The 25,650-nt window shown below is 34.4% G+C and overlaps 1 protein-coding gene across 1 annotated transcript in view; it reads right to left on the bottom strand.

The window, feature by feature from the left end:
• Nucleotides 1-334: 334 nt before the first annotated feature.
• ITGA1 (integrin subunit alpha 1) overlaps nucleotides 335-25,650 on the bottom strand; it is a 158,198-nt gene continuing 132,882 nt past the window's right edge. The window contains exons 21-29 of the mRNA XM_032851453.1: nucleotides 21,782-21,858; nucleotides 18,531-18,620; nucleotides 17,049-17,151; nucleotides 13,732-13,845; nucleotides 11,369-11,473; nucleotides 11,102-11,206; nucleotides 9,789-9,881; nucleotides 7,565-7,681; nucleotides 335-3,221 (exon numbers count right to left, since the gene is read on the bottom strand). Coding sequence (XP_032707344.1) covers nucleotides 3,177-3,221; nucleotides 7,565-7,681; nucleotides 9,789-9,881; nucleotides 11,102-11,206; nucleotides 11,369-11,473; nucleotides 13,732-13,845; nucleotides 17,049-17,151; nucleotides 18,531-18,620; nucleotides 21,782-21,858 — 849 coding nt within the window. The 3' untranslated portion in view covers nucleotides 335-3,176. The remainder of the gene's footprint in view (nucleotides 3,222-7,564; nucleotides 7,682-9,788; nucleotides 9,882-11,101; nucleotides 11,207-11,368; nucleotides 11,474-13,731; nucleotides 13,846-17,048; nucleotides 17,152-18,530; nucleotides 18,621-21,781; nucleotides 21,859-25,650) is intronic.

Raw genomic sequence — 25,650 nt, 5'->3', positions numbered from 1 at the left:
CAGAGAAAGTAAAAGTTTCTTTGTGGCTGTCAAAGTCTGATTTTCATGGTGTCACCCTTTATATTTTCTTGCTTTCAACTCCTTGCTTCTCCTGAAAGTTTTTAACATTTTATTAATATTAAAGGAAGGCTATAATTCTAGAAATTGAAATTGAAGAATGAGGGATAGAATTGTCTGCTGGGCTTGAGATGAGCCTTTAAAGCATAATTTGAAAGGTGATTATACTGTGTATATTTATGCATTATATATGCCTAACATGTTATATCTCTATATCTCTATATCATTGAATTTCTGTATCTATCTATCTGTTTATCTATCATCTATTATTGTCATGATTGTCATCTAATCTATTTCAATGGTGTGCTGAAGCCAGCTTATACTGGTTCGTGGGAGCTGACAGATCAATTTTCAGGAGTTTTGCAAGCTGGTTAGGGTTATATTGGTAGCTTGAAAATGGCCATGGCAAGACTATTTAAATCATGGAAATTGGCAAATGATACAAATCAGGGATTTTCTTTCCTCCTGGAGAGCTAGTTGTTGAATAATTTACCAATATACCATTCTAAGTTCCGGAAAGGGACTTCATACATATTTTAGTTCACAATGAAAGAAATAATCAATTTTATAAAATACCAATGTAAAAAAAAGTTTTTGACATAAACTCATAGTCTTAAATAGCACTCACTTCTCTTATTAAGTGCTTTAGAATAAAATGATTAGAGTTTGGTATATTTCTTAATCATTGACTATGTTTAAGAACACTCGTACTGTTGATTTATTATTTTAGTCAAAACTTCCACGTTTACTTCTTTTAGATAGTTGCAGAACTGTGCAAATATTAATGAAAATGAATGAATGAATTAATGAAAATGGATGAATCAAACTTTTCTTGTTGGTGTAGCTTTTGTGTTTATTTTTTGTCATTTTGTCAAACCTTGCCATTTGGTATTACTGAGGTATTTTGTATTTGCTTTGTGTCTATTCGTGTGTGTGTGTGTGTGTGTACATGTGTGTTTACACATTACACATACAGATGCTCACACACATACGCACATAAAGCCCAACAAATAATAGTACTAGGGAAAAGGGATATCTGGTTCATTAAACATTCTGTTTGAAAACTGGGAACGACTTCTGTTAAAAACTGTGCCAGGCTTATACGTAGCTATTTGATCTGTCCCAATGGTTGCTCCTCTCTTTTCTAACAAGTTCAAAATGCCATTGTTTCCATCTTTCCCTTCCGGGTTACCATCGTATTTGGTTGAAATGTGCACATTCACTGAAACAGGATGCTTAACAGTCCTAGAGGCCAAGTGTGAATTTAAGTTTACCTGTTTGATTTATTCTAAGAATGTGCTGATTTTGGAGCTGAGCTGCCAATAGGCTGTGCAATGCGGTGGCTCAGAACAAGAGAGACCTGAGTTCTGTCGGGCAAAGAAAGAACAGGTAGGAAGAATGATTTCCGAACCTGGAGATAGGCTGTGGGAATGAAGGAAATTCCCGAAGTAGACATTTCAGAACAATGACCGGCAAGAGGATATCATATCTCTGGATGGACTGAGCCTTTCTTCTAGTATTGATGACCGGGGCACTCCCCAGGTGCATGATTTTGATCATCAGGATCTTAGACGTAGATGCAGACAGGCACGAGGGAGCCGACTCTGAGTCCTCGGAGAATTCCTTGGAAATTAGTTTTAAAAATTAAACCTATGGCATTTAATTTCTCCCTTGATTTGATGCTTTGGAGAAAAGTAGAGTCTAGGACTTTCTGTGTAAGGTGCTGGGCAGGTGCTGGTCTTGTGATGGTCAGCCAGGTGGAGAGATGGAGTTGTAGGAATATCAGCAAATTTTACAGCAGTAGTTCACACATGCGGCTATGATACATTCATCCATTGTTATTTTCCTAAGAAGCAGAGCAACCTACGAGCTTGTGCTACAGTAGAGTCCGATGCACCATAATGATTACTTCAGGAGCAAAGAAGCTCATACAGAGGTGTGATATCTTTCTCTTGGTGCAAGGTTTCAAACCTAAGATTCTTTAAAATACATTTCTGGAGTTCTATTTAAATACTGATATGCCACACACTAAAAAACCAGTGGCTTCTTGGTAAAAATGCAATATTATAATAGAATGCTGCCTTTCATAAAAATAAGAAATGTGTTTGGAAAATTAAATACCTTTAAAAACTTAAAAATAAACATACTCTCACAGCTTGAGGGTTTCAATGAACCATGTGCCAAGGAGTTGAGAAAACTCCTACTTTTGGTTATATCCTGGACCCCTAACGTTCAAAAACTGCCCAGCAAAGATGAGGTGGGCGTTTCTGTGGCATCTGCTGTCACGTTGCATTCAGAAACCATCTTAGCATATCCCACACACAACAGGGCTTTTCATTACAAATCACTGGTATGCCCCACAAAACTGCTGTGAAGTGCTGTTTTCAGCATGAAAGTTTTGAGTTCTAGGGCTCCTGTCAAAATTAAGCATGTTCTGTGAAAGCTTAATCCATTCAGTGAGCTGTCTTTAAACGAGTCTATCTTCATTTTCCATCAGCTCAATTGTTTCCAAACACTTTGGGAGAAAAACAAACAAGCAAACAAACATACAAAAGACTTTCCAAGTACAGAACCCAACGCAAAGATGTTGAATGTATTCTGTATGACTTAATTCTATTTTCAGTCCATATTTTATATATACTCTATCGAGGAAAATTTTCTCATTTGAATAGAGAGAAGTGATCTTTTTCGGTTAATTCCTTTCTTGTCATTTACAAATGTTGACTATCATGCTGAATGTGGATATCCATCAGGAATTAATGGAAAAAGCTTAATTTATCAATGATCATAAAAATCTTTTTATGCATTTCTTAAATACTCTGGATGCTGATTTAATATATAAACATATTTGTACACGTTATTCTTCATCTTCAAAACACTTTGTAATTTTACTTAAATAACACAGAGTAATTATTTAAAAATATTTTTCATCATTTTATAAAATATATCTTTATGGTATTGTTTTTGGATCTTCCTTGATTTGTCATTTTCCAAGTGATTAATCCCTGATGGAGTACATAAAGTTATGTGACTATGTCTTAAATTTCTTGTCACATATTTGAGGCAAACCTGAGGATAGATAATTGAATAACTGTTATTTTTTTCTCCTGTAAAATACGTCATTTCTCCATTTTCTTCTTTAGTGGTCTTTTGAAGAATCCAATCTGTTGGAAAAATACCAAGCATAACACAATCAATTATTTGAATTTAGGTAATAAATAGTAATTTCCTTAGATAAAATTTAATACTATGTCAGTGCTTCTGGGCATACAGATAATATAATTGAGATTTTTTTTCACTGACCTCTTAAGTAATACTGAATGTCAAGAAATGATATTTATTAAATTGCTTCATTTTAAACTTTTTTGTTGGTTAAATATATCATGTCTCCTAGTAAAAACTAGTACACATGGTGAACTAAGTTAGAGGTTCTGGGAAAATATTTGGGAAGACATACAAACTAGAGTTAGCTAGCACTGAATGGCACTTTGTCATTACCTTTTTTCTCAGGGATGTGGCAGAGAAATTCCATCAATTAACTGATGATCATAAATTGAGGTCATTGGAGGTGGGGGAATCTGGCACATGCACCATGGCTGAGGGGTGGGGGAGACGGGAGTTGTCTGGATTAATTTTAAATGTGTTAGAATATCTGCCTTTATAGGCTTGACAGGAAGTGCCTCTTGAAAACATGCTGTATCATTTGGAGATGGAAAGGAACTCAATGATCATAGAAGAAATTTCACATAGGGGTGAATGTGGATGACTTTTTATTATACTGTTTAATTTGGATCATTATAAAATTATAAGTGTTATATTTATTTCCTATTATACATTATAATAAAAATAAGTATAGGCACTGAAAGGGACCTTTGTAATAATCTCATCTAAAATGTGAGTATTTTAAATAAATGGAAATTAAGGGTCCTAGAGAAGTGTATTTTTTAAGTCTATATATTTTTTTAAAGTTTCAGAGCAGATTATAATAGTTCAGGCAGTGAGTTAATTCTTTGAAAGTATGGTACCTCCATATTATTTTAATAGTGAAGTTATGGTGAATTTTGCAAGGGAATGGTATATTTTAAAAAATCATTATTGAATAATTGAGGGCTTATATGGGATAAATGGTCAAAAATGCAGTTTTTAAGAAATTTTCATTATTTTTTATTATGTTATGTTAGTCACATACAGTACTCATTAGTTTTTAATGTACTGTTCCAAGATTCATTGTTAACGTATAATACCCAGTGCTCCATGCAATCTATCCCCTCCTTAACACCCACCACCAGGCCAACCCATCCCCCCATCCCCCTCCCCTCAAAAATGCAGTTTTAAGTTAAAGAAGGTAACTTCTTTATGTCTTCCACCATGACACAGCTTTATGTCTTCCATTATGTCAGAATCTAGTTGGTGGTAGATGAGGAAAAGGTGACAACAGGTAAATAAACATGAAAAAACAATAAATGTATCCTCTTCAATGGCAGTTCTCTATGTCTCAGGGTTTCTTCCTTTGAGCCAAAAATAAAAGTTCTGGATTCACAAAGTATCAGGCCCCTGACCTTGTGCCTGCAGGTCCTGAGCTGAAAATAAATCAGACAAGGCTTTCACAGGAACAGGTGGTGAATATAAGACTTCTTTCTTTTGTCCCTCCCTGCTCTCTCTCTCTCTCATCCTTTACCTCTCAAGTCTTTTTGCATCTTTTCAACCTTCCTTTGCTTTCATATACTAAATGTTCTATTTTATTTTATTTTTTATTTTTGAGATTTCTTTATTTATTTGAGAAGAGAGAAAGAGAGAGCGCCAGTGGGGGTTGAGGAGAGGAGCAGAGGGTAGGAGAGAGAGAATCCCAAGCAGACTCCCTGCTGAGCACAGAGCCCCATGCAAGGCTCCATCTCAAAACCCTGCGATCATGAAATCAAGCTGAAATCAAGAGTTGGATGCTCAACTGACTGAGCCACTCAGGCACCCCTAAGTGTTCTATTTTTAAAACTTAATTGTGGGGGCACCTGGGTGGCTCAGTGGGTTAGGCCGCTGCCTTCAACTCAGGTCATGATCTCAGGTTCCTGGGATCGAGCCCCACATCAGGCTCTCTGATCGGCTGGGAGCCTGCTTCTCTCTTTCTCTCTGCCTGCCTCTCTGCCTACTTGTGATCTCTGCCAAATAAATAAATAAATAAACTCTTTTAAAAAAAACTTAATTGTGTTATCTGAACTTTTCTGCTCAGCTAATTCTATTAATGTGGGTTGTTAGCGAAGTTGAGTCATAAGACTGGAGACTAGGTGAATACAGGACATAGCTTCAAACTGGCTGGAGCCAATACTGGACGAAATTAAAAACAAGCTAAGTTTGTTTTCAGTGCCCAGACTTACAACTTTCACTTTCCTTCTTTGCCTTCCCATATATACTTATCAGTAAAGGCTAGATCTTATTTATGCTTATCCCTGGGTTCAAAACCCTATGGCAAAGGGTCAGATTCAATAGTACCTGGTAGAAATGACGTGCTTACTGACGTCATTTCTTTTATTTTTATTCTTTTCATTTATTATATGCAATAAATGTTGAGTGAATAAATTTAACTAATATATAAAAGACTGAAAAATGGTGGTGCTATTTCCCATCCACATTCACCAAGGATATGTATATTGGAAAAGGAATACACCTTCAGGGTTAGTAAATAAATAATTAGTGATGAAACTTCAAGCATCAGTATGAAATCAAGTTAAGAAGGAAAAGGTTCTGCTTTCTTAGGGCTTCTCTGTGGGCTGAGTCTCATTTCATTCTGTTGGTCATATTGGCCTGACTGGGCTTCTCCCTCAGTGTGTGGTACCAGAAGGTGTTTCTCCATCTATTTAAACCTGTGTATCCTCAAAGTCTTCTCTCTTCAATATTAACTACAGCAAGCTACCATTAAGATTTTGAAAAACTTTAATTTCTACTACGTGTACTGCAAGGACAAATTATATAAAGACAGCACTTTTTGAAATAGAGTCACAGATCCAGGAAGAATCTTTGGCCTGTTCCCTGTATGGAGCCTGGGAGTTTCAATGAACTTCCAGAGTCACATTTGGAAGAAGGAGGAAGAAGGGATAATCCTAAGGTTTCTGCTCAGGGTCTATTAAGTGTAAAAAGATCCCTGTCAGCTGTGTCCTAAACTACATGGGCAAGTGCAGTGCTCAGAATAGAAAGGCACACTGAAAGAAATCAACAGTAAGATGCTCTCTGGAATAGAGGTGCCCAGAAGTGAAGAAATAAATCTTTGTTTTAAGCACAACCTCGACATCACTAAGCCAGGTCTTGGGTACCACAGTGTGGTAAAGCCAGGTATTACAGACGGAACACTGAACCCTCTGGAGTAGGAGAAGAAGCTGGAGGTTTGAGAAAGCAAGAAATTCTGTCTTATCGAGACTTTGCTGGAGAAAAGCTGCGGTTTCTGTTCACTAAACTAAATGCTACTGATCTACACCTTTAACATGGCTTTGTTTATCATCCTCCCTGAGTGTAATCCCCCCAAAAGAGGAAGTTAGACATTGTAAGCCAGTCGAAAAGGGTAGCAACCTTTGGCAATTTGTGGGACAAAAATTTATTATTTAAATTAAAAGAGAATTCTGCTGCTCAGGTATTCAAAAAATGAATATGTAACCACAACCTGTGTTTTTAACAGAGTTTAGCTATTTAATAAAACAATTTGGTAAAATATAGGATGGTATGATGTTAGAATGAATACCAATTTGATGTTTCATTGGAAAAAAAACATTAAATTCAACTTTTTGATAGGATTTTACTCTTTACTAAATTTGTGTAAATGCTATCATCTTAGTTCTGCTTAATTTGAAAAGGATACAGCTAAGAGTTTGAAAAATCTCACACATCTCAGTATAAGCAAAATATCTATGTAAATATATGGATTTACCGAATAGAAATAGTTTTACAAGAGGATTTGAAATAGGAGTCAGTGAAACAGTAAGATTTCTCTTTCATCAACTAATGAACTTAACTTCTCTCACTCAGACACACAGCTATTACATAGAATGTGGCATATTTCTTCATATATTAAAGAAGTCTTAGTTTTTAAGATATATAGATATATGTATTTGGATAAGGCTCATCTTAACCATTCTATTATTTATATACTCTTAAACTGACATAAGAGCTCATTTTGTTCTTTTTTTTATAAAAGAAGAATTTTCATTCTTTACTTATAAAAGTAATGCATACTTAATTTACAAATCTCAGTGTTATAGACAGATAAAGGTCTTTTGCAATCCTAATCCCCAGAGAGATCCATCATGATTTTTGGATTTGTTTATTTTTTTTCTTTTTCAAAACTGGGATTGAGTTGTGCACAATGTTCGGGATATACATTTTTTTTTCTTTTGTCTTGGTTATCATCTCAATATTTTTAATGGCTGTGTAATACCATATTACACAGCATGGATAAATGATAATTTATTTCACCAATTTGCTGTTGATACTTGAAATAGAAAGTCAAAAGAACTTTGGTGCTTACCTTCCACAGGGCTAATATGAGCAGCATTAATAGCAATAATCCAGCAAAAGCACTCAACAGGATGACCCATAATGGCACTCTGCCCGGCAGTCCATCTTTGGATATTTGAACAGCAAACTGAAATTTATTTAAAAAGATTGTTAACATTGATAAACACCTATTATATGTCCTGGTACATTAAGTTCTTGCAGGCTATAATTTTCTACCAAACAATGTACTTAATCTGATTACTACCTACAGAGAAAACCTTGAGTTTACATTTATAAATGCCCTTCATCTATTCAAAATCTCTAAGCATGTCAAATTTGTTATTACCCCAAATATTTATAATCTTATGCTTTAGAAATGCATACATAAAGAGCGAACTGTTTATGAATCAGAGTGCTTGGGAGTAGAGGTGCATTTAACTCACTGAGAACCCAAAGTATTATATATTTTGAAGATTTATTGATTGACTTTAGTGCATTATCATGACCATATAGGTTTAGGCTGGAGTGTTACCACAGGTTGCTGACATAAAAAAACCTGAGCAGGTCTTCTTCTAATTCTAATTTTCATGTGCTTTATTTTTTGTCTACAAATTTATATAAAAATCTCCTACAGTAAAATGTACAAATCTCCAGTGTACAGGTAACATAAATTTTTGCACATATATGCAGCCCTATGTGCTTTTTATTAGACGGCATTGTCTCTGCCAGTCGACTGGATCTTCAATCTATACATTAGGTCTTAACTGAAGGAGAACTTTGAGGTAAAAAGCTGTTAGTTAGGTTAATGAAGCTCCATGTGGCCCCCAAACCATGGTGAGACTTGTCTGCCCTGGGTTTCATCCCTAGGTTTCTAAGAAAAAAGACTAATTCAGGGTAGATCTCACGATGAATAACAGTTCAAGTTTCTATGTTGGCTTGTCACAGGGACCATCTCAATTCCTAACGCTAAAGGGAAGACTGGAGGTAAAAAAGGGAATGGGGAGATATTTACATATATTGGATACTGATACAAACTATTCAGATGGCTCCGTGTGGGTCACTGCTGATGCTTTGGGAACGCAGAGCTGGCACGAGTATACATATGTACAGAATAAGATCTTTTAGGACAGATTTTAAATACATCTAAAACAATTCCCTGAACTGACAGATGCAGAAGCTGAAATCTGGATGGGATCAGTGACTTCTCTAAGATCACGCAATTAAAAAATGATCACTTTTAGTAATTTTAACAATGTAGGTATAATTTTCTTTTAGGATAAAATGTTGAATGATAGTTCCAAGGGGAGTTTTAGACTAACATTTAGGGGAAATAGAGCTAATTATAAAATTTCGACGAAACATATCTAGGAATCAAAAGTACTCTTTTACAATATTATTCATACTCATTTTGGGGGTGGTGTTTACTGGTAAAATTTTGGCTTCTCTGCATGTGGAACAAATTTGCATTTATCAGTATTCTTTATAATGTAAGTAAATATTATATGCTTATATTCTTTAACCAGGGGTCATTGACATTGGAACTACTTGAGATAAGTATTAATTTGAAATAAGAAAATTTTAAATAATATCTGAATGTTAGGAGCTTCCAAATAAAATTAAATGACTCATACTATCCACATGGGATATTTAAACCCCCCCATGAAAAGAGGAGAAATGTTTACATATCCACATCTGTAACAAGTACTCTGGCCTTATTTTATAATGAAGCAAGAGGGAGAAAACCTCAAACCATTTTGTTTTTCCCAAGGACTGAGTGTGAATTTGTACAAGGGAATAATATTTCATTTTTGCATCTGACTTCCCAATGACTAAGTGAAGAAAACCTTTCAAAATTTACATTTATTTCTGAAGTGTACAGTCACTTTCTATAAAGTGTTTTTCAAGTTTGCTCTTCAGATATCAACTGCATTTTATAATGTCAGTTTTTAAGGAGGAAAATTACAAATCATCTTTTGTTATCAAGGGGAAAGTAAAAACACCAATTTATTGTGATAGTTACAAGCAGTAAATTCAAACATGGCATGTTAATTGTAATATCATGGTTTTTCCCAGTTTCTTACAAAGAAGACTGAAATCACACTTGAAGTTAATTAAGTACAATTTGAAGCAAAAAGTGTCTGTTACTTAGTGACTAGCTAGTCACTGCTTTAGGTTCTATAAGCAATTATAAAACATTATGTCACAAAATTCAGAGTGAAATGTATAATGTTTTCAAAACTTAGAGTTGCTCTTACCTCTCTTTTTTGATTGCCAGTACTTAAAATCAGTGATGTATTTTCACTCTGAAGGTCTGCCCTTACAGTAAGATTTAAGCTAGAAAAACGTGTCTGAAAAGCAAACAGAATTTATTTTCAATATATTATGTTAATCATAGTAAGAGCTAGTCATGTTTAAGCAGTGCAATTTTTAAAACTGAGATTTTCCTGAGAGGTTTAAAAACACTGGTTTTACTAACATCCAAATGGAACTGGTGGTTTCAAACGACGACCCATCCCTCTTCTTTCCACTCAAATTGTCACTTAGGTCCTTGTTATAGAATGCAACAATTTTCTAAATCATTTTCTTCAGATTTATCCTTGGTAAAAACAAACCTCAAACCCTGCCCCCTTTCATACAGCTAGATATGAAATAGCTACACTCTGGTAATGAAGTTTATATAGGAGCTTGTGTAGGATAAAACACAAAATTGCCAATATCCAAAAGTTTGTAACTTATAAAAATTGCAACTTAATATTTTTCACTTATGAAAATTGTAACTTAGGTTATGATCAAACCTTAAAAATGAGAATTTCATATAATTAACCAAACACTTCTATGAGAGAAAGAAACCATACAAAATACAATGGATTAAGTTTTAAAGTACTTGTTGTCAGACAGATATGACTATAAGAAGCTAAAAAATATCCTCCTGTTTTATATATATATATATATATATACATATATACAGTATATGTAGTATATATAAATGTGTATATGTAGTATATATAAATGTGTGTGCATATATCATATATATAAATTATGTATTATATAGTATATATAAATGTGTGTATATATAGTATAAATTGTGTATATATATATATAGAATATATAAATGTGTGTACATATATACGTATATATATGTAAATTCTGATCTAATACAATAAATCCACAATATGTGTTAGCTCTATTTGTTGATAATGGTGTCAAGGAGTCAAGTACTGTCTCTCTATAATTCTTTGTCCCTTAACTGGGTTCTATAGTGTTAAGATAAATGCAAACTTTGATACTGTATAGGTGTTTATTTCTAGAGGTACAAAAAAATTGTAAAAGAGACTGAAAACAAAAGTATATATCTGGAAGCACACCTTGGAGATAACTTAGTTACAAATAAACAAGGAAAATGGGACCCATTTGGTTGGTTAAGTAGAGCCACGTTTGAACCACATATTTTTACACTTCCAGTTCTTTCTACAGAAGCACTGTACTTGGTATATACTAAGTAATGAACAAACACTGGTTAACATAATTCAATAATTCAATAATTGCAGAGAACGATGCAATCACTTACTTTAATAAAAGTTGGTTTCCATACGATAAGTGAAACATTCACTTGGGTCATGTCAGAAGGAATCAAATTACATGTAATGGTAGCAAATTTACACGTACTGCAGTCCTGTTTAAACGATCAGAGGTACATATTAGTACCTTTGTCATTTGACAAAAAGATACCATATGAAGATATTCTACAAGATAGCTATTTTTAGGTTGATATTGAATTTATTCACTTAAAAGGCATGAGATAAAACTAGTACTTGTCTTGGTTATCTGTATTTACCGGAATTGTGCCTCTTTTGAGATCTTCAGGTTTGGATATAATTATTTTCTTCCCAGAGTTGACGCCAAGAGGGTCCTGAAGGCTACTGGGTCTGCAGTTCGCATTCTAAGAAGTGAAAATATTTCTTTTATCAGACAATGCCAGATGTCAGAGGGAAAAATGACCTGGTATTATAACGTGAAACATCTGAGTGACAGCCATTGTCACAGATGAAAGATCCATCTTCAGGAGTGTGCAATATGGAAGAAGCTATTCTGTAGTAGCCATATACACAGACTCCCAGGTAATAATGACTGTTAGCATGCTACTTTTGAATTGTAATAGATATCAGGGAGATTGTTATTGAAAAGGAAGGGTGCTAGTGGAACTTACTATTGTGTAACATGCTCATTAATTTATTGTTTTCATCAAATATTAGTTGTAAATTCCCATAATACAGAGAGAGAAAAGAAATTAAAACTATGGTGGGAAAAAAAAGGGTTGGCATTTGTTATTCAATATGATGGCTCATACGATGGTTTGTGAAACAAACAAAAAAAGAGATGAGCTTTCATCTGTATTTGTGTATTCATCCAATAATATTTCAGGAGTCTCTAAACACCAAGGGTAAGATACTTGATCTATGTGGGAAGATGATGTAAATCAGCAGCCCTATAAATGTTAAGATGCCATGTTTATAAGACAGCTAGTTCTTAGATTGTTTTTCTAGACTTACTCTAATAAACATTCTGTTCATCAAAACTCTCTACAGCCTTAATAAAAGGTAATAAGGTTGAAGTTAGTAAGTAATAGGAAAAGTATAATTTTAGTCTTTCTACATCCTCACTAACCTGCTTTTTTGTATTAGAGAGAAATGGTATATATATATATATATATATATTTAAGATTTTATTTATTTGTTTGTCAAAGAGAGAGAGAGAGAGAGCGTGAGTGCGCAAGCAGGCAGAGTGGCAGGCAGAGGTGGAGAGAGAAGCAGGCTCCCTGTTGAGCAAGGGGCCCGATGCAGGACTGGATCCCAGGACACTGGGATCATGACCTGGGCCGAAGGCAGTGGCTTAACCGACTGAGCCACCCAGGCATCCCAAAAATGGTAGAGATTTAATTTTACCTTGCTTTTAGGGCAACATTTAAATATCATAATCCAACTATCACTGTTTTTACTTCTTGATTTCTGAGAATATTTTAACTTAAAAAAGTCTCTGAAGAGAAGACCGATTGTCAAATACTGATAATATGCATGCATTACTTCAACATTCATTGTGATTTTCTGTCTTAGAGACTGAGCCAACACAATTTACCACATTGACTCATTCAAAGCTATAGGTACAAAATGGGTGTGATACTGCTATTATTTGGGATAAGTGAGTAAAAAAGTGCTTTACTGTTTTACGTGCAGCTGTTAAATTGCTTAGGAGCAATTAAGAAGTCTCTTTTTAGAGATGTTTGATCACCTCAAAAATATTAAAGCTCTAACAAACATGTTAAGGCACAAGTCAACAAGTAGTTACCTAAAATCCACTCCAGTGGATTGACAAGTATTCCAAAAAGACATGTCCAAGTCCTAGCGCCTGGAACCTGGGAACATGCCCTTATTTGGAAAAAGGGTCATTTGGAGGTGCCTGGGTGACTCAGTTGGCTAAGCTTCTGCCTTCAGCTCAGGTCATGATCTCCAGGTCCTGGGATTGAGCCCAGCTTGGGGCTCCCTGCCTGCAGGTAGTCTGGTTCTCCCTCTGACCCTCCGCCTGCTCCTGTGCTCATTCTCTCTCTCCCTCTCTCTCAGATAAATAAATAAAATCTTGAAAGAAAAAAAAAAAAAAGAAAGAGGTTTGTTGCAGTTGTAATTAAGGATCTCCAGATGAGGTCCTTCCATTTAGGATGGGCTCTAAATTCACTGATGAGTGTGCTGTAAGAGACCGAAGAGGCAAAGACACAGAAACTCAAGGAAGACAGGCATGTGAAGACAGAGGCAGAGACTGCAGTTACGCTCCCACAAGCTCAGGCATGCCAGGGGTGACAGCAGCCCCCAGAAGCTAGGAGAGAGGCATCCCTGTGAGCCTCCAGGGGGACCAAACATTGTTGGCACCTTGATCGCAGACTCTGGTCTCCAGCACTGAGTAAGAATAAATTTCTGTTGTTTCTAGCCACCCACTTGGGGTAATTTGTTACCACAGCAGTTGTAGGAAACTAATGCATCTATTAAGTAGCCAGTGGAAGTTATTATTATTATTTAAAATTTTCTAAATTCTTCTCCAGGTCACTTTGGTAAAGCTCTTTATCACAGGTGGCATGCAGAACAAAAGGTTTTAAATACAAATTGAAGAAGATAATAATTATGATGTCATTCCAAGGCACACATGACTTACATTAGAAGACGACCATCCACTTGGGTATAGCACAGGATAACCATCTGATGTCAAGTTGGGAAATGAAATTGACAGCTTAAGTTCTGGCATTGGAAAATGTCCACTTTTTCTAATCTACGGGGAAAAAAATAAAAATTAATCCTCTCTTCTTCTTTCAACAGCACCCTTTCTGCATTCAGTAGGACATTTGTCCTTAATTGATTTAAGTTGTATAATATTTTGAATCTAAAAGTGAATGCAGGCAGCTTATGGCACTGGACAGAGAACTGGCATGATTAAACAAGAATAAAACAGGGATGCTTAAAAGTGCCATATGTATCAGCTATAATGTATATTGTTCCTTCATCTTCCAACTCCCAAAATAGGACTGGGATTAAGAAAAGTCAGAATTAAATTTATTTATGCTCATCATCTTTTTGGATCTCCTAGTCTTTTGGAGGTGGGAAGAAAGGAGAACATTTACTCGACCCACTCAGCACAGGTGAGCCTATTTTGTTTGCCTCAACCAGTCTGCTGTAACCCCTTAGGCCCACAAATCATTTCTCAGCCCAGCCACATGGCATCTGCCACCACTGCACAGGCAAACCAGATAACCGTCTGCTTCCTTTCACTATCCTATCTCCAGCTAGGCTACTGTGTCAATAATGACTAATAATCCAGTTGGATGAGAGTCACATTGATTCTTCTCTCATTGCCTATATGCTTTTATCTACTAAACTACAATTCCCACTGAATATCACATCATGCCACCAATGGTGAGTGTACCACATAGGGAAGGAAAGCCAGGCAGGTTGAAATTCATCAGGAAGTTGAATTTACTATTCAAAAGTCCTCACAGGTTGAATTGGAGCAACCAGGTGCTATGGGCCTCCCTTCTTCCACTCAAGCGTAATTTTCAGGACGTACACCTTCTTTACATCTTCCCTAGGCTGAATTCCTAGGTGAGTAGGGAGCTCCTTAATCTAGATGCCAGAAAATCCAACGGATCTATCTAACTGAGCCTTCTGGACTGGGAGTTACACAGATCTGAAACAATTCCCTGTGGTTGCCAAAAACGAAATGCATCCCTTAATCTTGGAATTCTAGGAATTCCTGACCAGCTGTGCCTGGCCTCTTAAGCATGCTCCTTGACTCTTGTCCCTTCTTATTGTAATACGCCTTAAACTTGCCTGCCATGGTCTCCCACTCTAATTCCATCTGTTTTCTGGTAAATAATAAAAAAAAATCATGTAATCTGCAATTAACATTTATTTTCTTCTGATTAAAAACAATGTTCTTTACAGAAACATTGAAAATATTGAAAATAAACTGGAAGTTTTCTACAATTCTACTACATTGGTAACACTTTAGTGTAAAATTTACCTATCATTTGCATATATGTATACATTATAAAATTTGTATCATAATAAATACAAGATTTGGCATCCCATTTATAAAATGTATTGTCATGGTCTTTTCCCATAAACTTAGAGATTCCTTGAGAATATGACTTTCATTAGCTGCTTAATAATAACCATGATATCAATATTTATTTATATTCCAAACACTATGCTAATTCTCTTATTTGCATTATTGCCTTTAACACTGTTAACAGCCGTATGAGGTAGATTCTCTTAATATCCCTATTTAACCTATAAGAAGACAAAGTTAAATTGGGAACAAAGAACTTTCAAGGTCACAGAGCTAGTAAATAGCAGAATTTAGTTTTTTTAAAATCTAAAATGTGTCCTCTTTAGCTGTCTCTCCCTTGAGTAACTATCTGATAATTTATTTAAGCAATTTTATGTGGTTAAACTTTTATATTGTTCCCAGGTTTCAATTTTTAAACTGCTATAAATGACACTGGTAAAAATATTTTCCAGGGGTGCCTGGCTGGCTCAGTTGGGAAAGATGGGACTCTTGATCTTGGGGTGGTGTGTTTGAGCCCCATGTTGGGTGTTGAGATTACTTACAAACAAGTAAATAAACAAATAAATAAATAAACCAATAAACTTAAAAAAAGAGTGTCTCTGAGAATAAATCTTTGTATCACCAATAATTTTCTATGGTACATTTCTAGTAGTAAATTCATTCACTGGTCTTACCTAAGAAAATGTTCACATTTTTTTTTTTTCAATTCCATTACTCCAACTTTAAGTTTTATACCAGCAAAATAATGAGATAAAAAAAATTATGGTCAGGGATATTCTTAACAATGTTATTTATAATAATTTAAGAGTACCTGTTTCAAGTTTGGACCCTAGTAAACCATATGAAGATCTATAATATTCAAAATTCATTCTTCCCTCCTTCCCTCCCTCCCTCCCTCCCTCCCTTCCTTTGTTCCTTCCTTGTGTTTTTGTTGAATTCTTTAATCTAGGAAAAGCAAATAGGGCTAGAAGAACTTGGCAGCCAAAATTTCAAAAATTAATCTCAGTAATAAGGTGATTGTCATTCATGCTAATTTCCGCCATAAACTTGTCATAGAAATTTTAGCAAAGAGCACAGATAAAAACAACGGAATGAATCTTGAGAGGATACATTTATTTTACTTGTAAGAGAACTTCCTTTTCCACTGTTGGCAATTCCCAAAGAGATTGAGACTATTTTCACATATAATAATGTTGTATTATTTCATACTTCTGAATACATATTTAAATCCATCATTTGAATTGGACCCTCTTTTACTTGAGTAATGTTAACTTTAGTCTGTGTCTGTAAGTAGGCATTACCTAAAATGAAAGTCTGGTTCAGCTCCATAATTGTTTGCTATAATGGTGAGGAAAAATTCATTATGAGGAATTCAAAGATAAAAATAATTGTTGTAATAGAAAACATCACTTAAGGATATGGTAGGAGGAACATAAGTTATAGTATGATACCTATGGAAGGCAGCAATGAGGAGAACGAGATATGTATTTATTTGTTGAGTAAAGTAAAATATTACCAAGATATCTGAAGTAATCAATTTCTGAAATAGTCATAATTATTTTTTATAAGTGCATTTCTCACTCATACTGAAAAAATAATGTAAATAAAGTCTATAGGTTTATAGATAGTGTCTCTTTGGTTTTATAAATTTATTTTTTCTAGGAAGTCAACCGAAGCCTGTGTTAGGAGGAAATTTGTGCCTTAGTTTTTAAAATTGCTTCAAAGTATAATTGTGAATAATTCTTTGAGTAAAATTACTTCAAAATAGTGAAATTATAAAAAAAATTCTGGAATATAGAGATTAACTGTTGAATCAATAAGTTTCTATGTGTCTGTTAATACTTTCATTTAATTTATAAGCTTATAAATTACTCCTTGACAATACTAATTTAGAGGTAGATTCTTACCAAATAGAAGATATTAATTTCATCTCCAATGTCCTCAGTAGAATTAATAACTTCAGGGACAGTCTCATTGGCCGCAATTGAAATATGGTATTCACTTGCAGAGCTTAGAATTAATTGGAAGAAGATAAACAAAACACAATGAAGTTTAACTTTTACTTGACCTCACTCTTTTTCTTTCTTTATACCAGGTAATCCCACAGAAAGTACTTGTAGAGATTTCAAGTAAGAGGTAAATTCTTTTACCATGAAACCTACAATTACTTCTTTGAGAAGGGTGAGAATGAGAAAGGCTATATAATTTAGTTCAGTAAGTCACTGATGCTAATTTGGCCTTAAAATGTCAAAATATATACAACTTTAAAATAAAGTTTCATTGTTACCAAGTGAAAGTTTCTATTAATTCACTAATATCATTTATATTTTGTGAATAATGAGGCTAAAACTTAATATTTTTAGAAGTGCTGAATTTTAAATAGATTTTTAAAAATGTTAAGCTTTTCATATTAAAGACCTATATTTACTGCTAAATTTAAAAATTCATTCTTTCCCATACAACTTCTCCATGTTCTTTGGATGAACTTGGTGGAATGAAGTATAATAAAAATATATAGGTGTTTGTCAAAATTTTATTTTAATAAAATGAAAAATTCTTGGCAAAAATCATTGTACCAAGAGAAGTGGATAAGAGCAGATAGAAAACAGCAAATAGAATTCAGAGGCTAAGTAATATACACAAAATCTATTTGTATATATACCCTATGATCCTCTCATTTTTGTTGTTATCAGATAAAGCAAAGTGCCATAGAAAATAAATTAATAAAATAAGACCTTGAGACTAAACTTGCCTCTGATTCTTATACTTTTTATATACATTGCACATATTTTTTTTTTAGCAAAAGCTTGGAGTCTTGCTTAAGCAAGACTTGTAGTGTAGTACTTGTAGTGGGAAACATAGCCAATATGATTTGTGTTTGGATAGATTGAAAGTTTTTAGGGGAAAGGACAATTTATGAATAATGCAAGAAGTAAACAGCCCTCATCAATAAGAAAGATTTAATCTAGTGTGTCCAGAATGGCCAGGCTGATCAGATCCCTCACAATGAGAAATTAGGGCTAAGAAATATGCTGGTGACCTCCAAGAACACTAGAATTTATAAATTACTTCTTCTAGGTCTTCAGCGTTTAGACTGGACTGGTAATGAGTTTAGAGTGGACTGCTAATGCAATCCAGGATCATTAGCACCTCACATATAAGATTATTTAGCATGCTGGGACTTTAGAGGGCATGAAAATTTTCCAGAGGGCCTGTTTAATACGGATTTCTGGGCCCCAGAGTACTGAATCAGATTCAGTAGATTGGGGGTGGGGCCAAGAATTTGCCTAAGTTCCCAGATGCTCCTGATGCCCTTGGCCAGGGACCACACTTTGAGAACCACTGGGTTTGTAGAAAGGCATCAACATAAAAATGCATTTTCCTCCTACCTGTAAAACTGAAGTCCAACTTCATATTTTACCGGGATAGAAATGTTTACTTCATTATCAGAAAGGGCTTCAGGAGGTTCTTCGCTGTCACTAGAAAATACATAGCATGTTCAGACAAATCATGAAACTACTGACTATTTAGAGACATTTCTGAGCACTTGAAAGGCAAGCTTATCTTGGCAACTAAACAAGAGCTTTATAAAACAGTAGAATTCTTGTTTTTTTGTTTTTGTTTTGTTGCTGTTGTTGTTCAGTCAGGGAGGGGAGGGAGGTCACAGATGGGTATTATTTTTATTTTTTTAATTTTATTTTTTATAAACATATAATATATTTTTATCCCCAGGGGTACAGGTCTGTGAATCTCCAGGTTTACACACTTCACAGCACTCACCATAGCACATACCCTACCCAATGTCCATAACCCCACCCCCCTCCCAACCTCCCTCCCCTCTTCAACCCTCAGTTTGTTTTGTGAGATTAAGAGTCACTTATGGTTTGTCTCCCTCCCAATCCCATCTTGTTTCATTTACTCTTCTCCTACCCCCTTAACCCCCCATGTTGCATCTTCTCTCCCTCATATCAGGGAGATCATATGACAGTTGTCTTTCTCCGAATGACTTATTTCACTAAGCATGATACCCTCTAGTTCCAACCACGTCGTCGCAAATGGCAAGATTTCATTTCTTTTGATGGCTGCATAGTATTCCATTGTGTATATATACCACATCTTCTTTATCCATTCATCTGTTGATGGACATCTAGGTTCTTTCCATAGTTTGGCTATTGTAGACATTGCTGCTATAAACATTCGGGTGCAGGTACCCCTTCGGATCACTACGTTTGTATCTTTAGGGTAAATACCCAGTAGTGCAATTGCTGGGTCATAGGGTAGTTCTATTTTCAACATTTTGAGGAACGTCCATGCTGTTTTCCAGAGTGGTTGCACTAGCTTGCATTCCCACCAACAGTGTAGGAGGGTTCCCCTTTCTCCACATCCTTGCCAGCAACAGATGGGTATTATTAAATTTCCCAAGTTGATTCTGAATTGTAGCTAGGGTTGAAAACCAGAATGATATAGTCCAAGGTTTCTTCTATGAAGATTATGGATAAGTAACTCTGGCTCAGTCATTAAATACACAGATTACTGAGCTTTGCTCCTTGAAATACAGATTTAGTAGGTAGGTTTGAGTTGGGACCTAGGAATTTGTGTTTTTAACAGAGATCACAATGTGATTCTTATTTATTCCTAACAGATGAGGACCTCACAAAGAGACATGACTAGGTTTACATGGTGGAAAGTCAATATAAAATCTTTGATCTTCTTGTTTTAATAGTCTTATAGACTATAGTTTTATAGTCTTTAAAGTCTTATTAAAGACTATTGCTTATTATTTGATGCTTATATATTTGTTAAAGATTTATTCCCTTAAGTTGTCATTTCAATTATATATTATGTAAAGGCATGCATATTTATACTTGCATATGCATATCTCATACTCCCATGCGTTAAAAAAAAGCACAGTGAGGGATATAACAGTTACCAACACTGGCTCTAGGGCCAGCATGCATGGTATTGTTATTTAATTTCTCTTTGCCTTGGTTTCTTCATCTATAAAATGGGGATTTATCATAAGTGATAAATAAATAATGATTATAGTACATGTAAAGTGCTCAACATTGTGCCTAGATGTAGGAAATAATAAATGTTAGCTTTCCTTATTTTTATCACACATACCCTCTCCACCAAGTGACCAAGCACCTAGCATTTGGTCTCGCAGAATGGGCAATGAGGACCTCTCAATGGCTTTGCCATATCCAAGTGTGATAAGTGGCTTGGTGTGAGCTAGAGTAGAGCAAAAGCAGCACCCTCGTTTGGGTTATAGATATTTGTGGGACAGGGCTTTTGCTATGACTGGTCCCATCTTCTCCTACCTGTTCCCTACTGTGGCCAAATTAGTCTTCCTAAGAAACAGCTAGCTCTGTATATAAACTTCACCCCTCAAGAACTTTTCTGGCTCCTTATGGTTTGCTTAGTTAAGTAAACATGCCTCATTCTGACATTCAATACTCACCATAACATGATGGGATGCACACTCCCTGTTTATCTTCTGTTACTCCTTTTTGTATTCTCTATATTTGAGCTAAAATGGATTACCTGATATTCCCTCAGTAGGTCTAGTGGTTCACTATTGAGTTTTTGCTCAAGCTGTATACTTTTCCTAAAATGTTCTACCTAATTCCATTTACTAACCTATGCATTGCTACCCAACCTTTAAGGTCCTTCTTAATTATAATCTCCTTGATAAAGGTTTCTTGGGGTCTCATTGCCAAGTAGATATAAATTAACCTCTATTATGTCTCTGATACACAGTTTTTATTTCTCTAATGAATTTTCCTTGTTGTACCATATATTATAGTAATTTATATATTAGTCTTTGCCTCCTATTTAATGTTTACTCCATGAAGTTTAAGTCCTTATTAATTTTTATATTCCCTATAGTGATGAATTCAATATCTTGTCTCTAGTAGATGTCAAATAAATATTTGTTGAGCTGGATTAAATTGAGCATACAGAATTCATTTATTCATTAATTTATTTTCTCATTTATTCATGCATTCTATATTTACTCAGCAATTATTGGATGTGAGGCACCATGTTAGATACTGGGGAATAAAGCAACAGAAGATAGAATTTTATCTCAAGGAGTTTATGGTCCAGTGGGTGATTATACTTAGAAGAAAGCTAAGACACTATTTCAGTTTCCTTATTAGCCTTTTGTTATTTGTAATTTGTTATATGGGTATTGGGTGATATCTTTCAGAAGCTCTGGCTGATTTGGATAAAATGTATTAAACTACAAAAGGGCATCATAAAACTTTAAATCCATTTAATGATCCAGTTGAACTTGATAGACTGCCAGTACAAGTTAAAATAGCAATCCTGTAAACATTTTTAAATAAATTTAAATGCAATTTGGCAGATATAAGTGATGTGTGATTACAACGTGTTTTACAGCTCATAGAATCAATGGTTTAATATTGGTAGGTGCATTAATTCTAAATTTCTTATTTTAAGTTAATCATAAGGATGTTTTTGTGAAGTAAGGGGGTTCACTCCTTTTACTTTTACTGGTCTCTCATAAAAGCTGTAAGAAGTTCTAGTGAGTCTATAAAGCAAAATATTCTAAGTAATGAAATTACATACTTATACATTTACATACACATACACTCATGCATACATATCAACCAACCTTGTTGCACTTAAGTGAGTGATCACATTTTCCATGAGATAAGATGTGTTAAACTGAAATAATATTTTGAAAGTAACCTATGAAATAAAAATATTTTTAGTCTAGTAACAGATAAAGTAGTAAAATGTTTACATCGATCAAAATATTTAATTACATTAATGATATTACCTAGACTGAAACTACAAAGTTATTTAAGAAATATTACCTAAGGAAAAAAAAAAAGAAATATTACCTAAGAAAATAAAACCTAATCACATCTCAAAAACAGAACAAGATATACATATACTTTTAGATGTAAGTATGAAATATGCTTTGTATATTAATATGAATTTAAACACTTTATTCAAATCACATTAATAAAAATAATTTATACTACATCAACTATTACCATGAAGGTACATTCTATGTATTATATTACCATTTTCTACCAGATCACAACCATAAGCAATGTAATTATGAAATAGTCATAATTAAAGCCTCTTTAATATGTAAACTTCTACCATCTATATATGTTCTTTATAAAATAGGGGAAAACCTATGTGGGTCCATTAATTTGATAGTACACAAAAGTTTTGGGCTTTCAAGGAGTAAAAACAAAAGGAAAAAATAAAAGACTTATTTATAATAAAGTATACTAATAACAATAATGTAGTAGTTTTGCTTACAAATTGCATAGTTAAAATAATACCTAAGAAAAACTTAACACCTAATACCTAAGAAAAACTAATACCTAAAAAAGAATACCTAAGGAAAACGTTTTTATTATACCAACATTCTGATACAGGCTAACTTACTTTTAAAAACTATGCCTGAGCATAAAAACTATATAATTAGGACTCTTCATAAACACTGACAGGCAGGCCAGAAACCAGATTACTTATTTGAAGAAATAGGTCCTCAGCAAAGTTCTAGTCCAAGACCCCTCATGATAATCTTTATAAAGCTGTATTTCCTATTCTGAAAACTAATCTTGGTTTGTGCTAACTAGAGTGTTTTGGAATTTGGCCAGCCAAAAAGATGGCTCAAAGTGCATTATTAATAGAGACTTAAAATTTTAATTTTGTGATTAAGTGCCAGACAGGACAGAGTTTGATATTGAAAGCTCTTTTAATCCATTTAGGCCCAGTCATGGAAGGGAAGATTAGAATTCAGGTGTCATGAGATTTGCATGGTTGTACCATATTATGTGTGGAGTTTTCTTTTGTATTTTCTTTCCCACATGTATTTTGGGTTACATTAAAAAAAAATCTTTTCTTAAGAATCTGCAGATCTGCAGTATGCTTCTTGCATTGAAATAATAATCATAATTCTAATAGGAGATTACTGGGTGGGTTTGAACTATAATACTTCACAAAGGGTCCAATTGCCAAATTGTCTCTCATTGAGTTCCTTTTTTCCTGCCTATTCATTAGACCCCTGACTGGCCTGAACATTTAAGTCTTGGCATTTTTAATGAGTCTTCAGACTTTGGGAAGATACTAGCAGAGAAGTAGGGTTGAAGAAAGTGCCTATTCTCTATTGACATGATCCTGAAATGCTTAAATCATAAATTTAGATCTTGAAGTCAAAGTATATTTTAAGTGTAAAGCCCATGCAAAAATCCCTTGCAAATTATCTTCCCTTCTCTATATTGATGGCATGAGATGCTTTGATTTAAGCTTTTACTCGAAGCAGTGAGGAATTGTTAAAGAAAGAAAAAAGTGATTGAAAGATAATTAAGATTGCAATTAATATCTCTAAATGCTGAAATGTAACACAGGCTATATTATTATTCTTAAAGAAATGGAGATAATTCCATGGTTAATTAAAGTGGCCAGAGGAAGAAGTAGAAGTGAGTTGAAATTCACTATTTCTATGTCAAAATAGAGGAATCATGGGTATATTTTTTAAAATATGATATATGTTTTATAGATTTTTAGGGAAGAAATGTAATTCCACAATAAATTTCATTTGAGATAGTCAAGAAATGGGCTTGATAATGACGTTCCTAAAGTAAAGTGGTACACCTAGTTATTTTCATAGCTAAAATGGTTTATTGAATTCAATGATAATTACTGTCATTTGTAGTTTTTTCAGTCCTTAGTAGCCATGCCATATGTGTGAAGGGAAAAGACCTTTCTGAATTCTCATTTGCAAAAAGAGGAGCTAAAAGACTTCATTATAGATATGTGACTCTGTCATTTCCAGATGTCTAACTCAGTGTTTGTCGTCTTTTTAGGATATGTGATAAAGGTGACAAAGATCTATTTTGAAGTTTTATATTAAAAAATGTTATGATGTGAAGAAGTTGAAATTGGGATGGTATTTCTATCTTATTTTAAAGACTAAGTCAAGTAAGTAAAATATCTTCTTATCACTTTGATTCAATATTTCCCTCATTAACTCAATATGAATGGAGGAGCAAATATTCATACTGAAAAGTAACCTTCAATGAAAATATATGCAAATATGTTGTTTATCATTCAAACAGATATTCTGTTTTTCATGGAAACAAATATTGTTTTCAAAAAGACATGAAAGCACTCTCTCACTTCTGTTCACTACTACTGTAGGTTTTAGCCAGGGTATGTAGGCAAGAAAAAGAAATAAAAGGCACTGGCTTGGGAAGGATGCCTCTATTTGCAGATGACATGATCTTATATGTAGAATATCCTAAGGAATCCTCTAAAGAACTATTAGAACTAATAATTTCAGCAAGGTTTCAAGACAAAAGATCAATATTAAAAAATCATTTGTATTTCTATATATGAGCAATAAACAATCTGAAAATAAATTTAAGAAAAGAATTTCATCTAACATAGCGTTAAAGGGGGTGCCTGGGTGGCTCAGTGGTTTAAGCATCTGCCTCTTGATTTCAGCTCAGATTATGATCTCAGGGCCATGAGATCAAGCACCATGATGGGCTCTGTGCTGAGTGTGCAGTCTGTCTAAGATTCTCTCCCTCCCTTTCCATCTGCCCATCTCCACCACTTTCTCTCTCTTTCAAAAAAAAAAAAAAAAAGAAAGAAACAAAAATAAAATAGCATTAAAAAAGAATAAATGCTTAGGAATACATTTAACAAAGGATGTCTAAAACTTGTATTCTGAAGAATATAAAACATTTTTGAAAGTAATTAAAGAAGATCTAAATAAATAGGAAGACATTCCATAGTCATGGATCAAAGACTTAATATCTTGAAGATGGTAATACTCCCCAAACTGATCTGCAGATTAAGTGTAATCCCTATCAAACTCCAAGCTGGCCTTTTTGACAAGCTGACCCTAAAGTGCAGATGAAAATACAGGGGACGTGGAAGAGCTAAACAACTTTTGAAAAGGGAAACATAGCTGAAAGACTTACATTTTCAGACTGCAAAGATTGCAAAAGAGTTCAGTGATCAAAACAGTGTACTGACATAAAGACAGACATATAGATCAATGGAATACAATTGAGAATCAAGAAATAAACCCATATGTTTATGGTCAAGTCACTTTCAATAAAAGAGCCACAACAATTCAATGGGGGAATGAATGACATTTTCAACAGATGGTGTGGGGCAACTGGATATCCAAATGCAAAGAATGAAGTTGGACCCTCTCCTTTTACACAATACACAAAAGTTCATCAAAATGAATAGAAACCCAAATGTAACAGCTAAAACTATACAGCTCTTGGAAGGAAACAGGAGTAGATCTTTGTGATCTTGGGTTAGCAAAGCATGAGGGACAAAAGGATAAATAGATTAATTAGACTTCATCAAAGTAAACATCTTTGTGTTTCAAAGGGCACCATCAAGAAAGTGAAAAGACAAGGGTGCCTGGGTGGCTCAGTTGGTTAAGCATCTGCCTTCGGCGCTGGTCATGATCCCAGGGTCTCAGGACAGAGCCCC

The sequence above is a fragment of the Lontra canadensis genome, unplaced genomic scaffold (genome assembly GCF_010015895.1).
Source record: "Lontra canadensis isolate GAN:19392208 unplaced genomic scaffold, GSC_riverotter_1.0 scaffold5, whole genome shotgun sequence".
Lineage (NCBI taxonomy): Eukaryota > Metazoa > Chordata > Mammalia > Carnivora > Mustelidae > Lontra > Lontra canadensis.
This window is presented reverse-complemented; position numbering and strand designations above follow the sequence as displayed.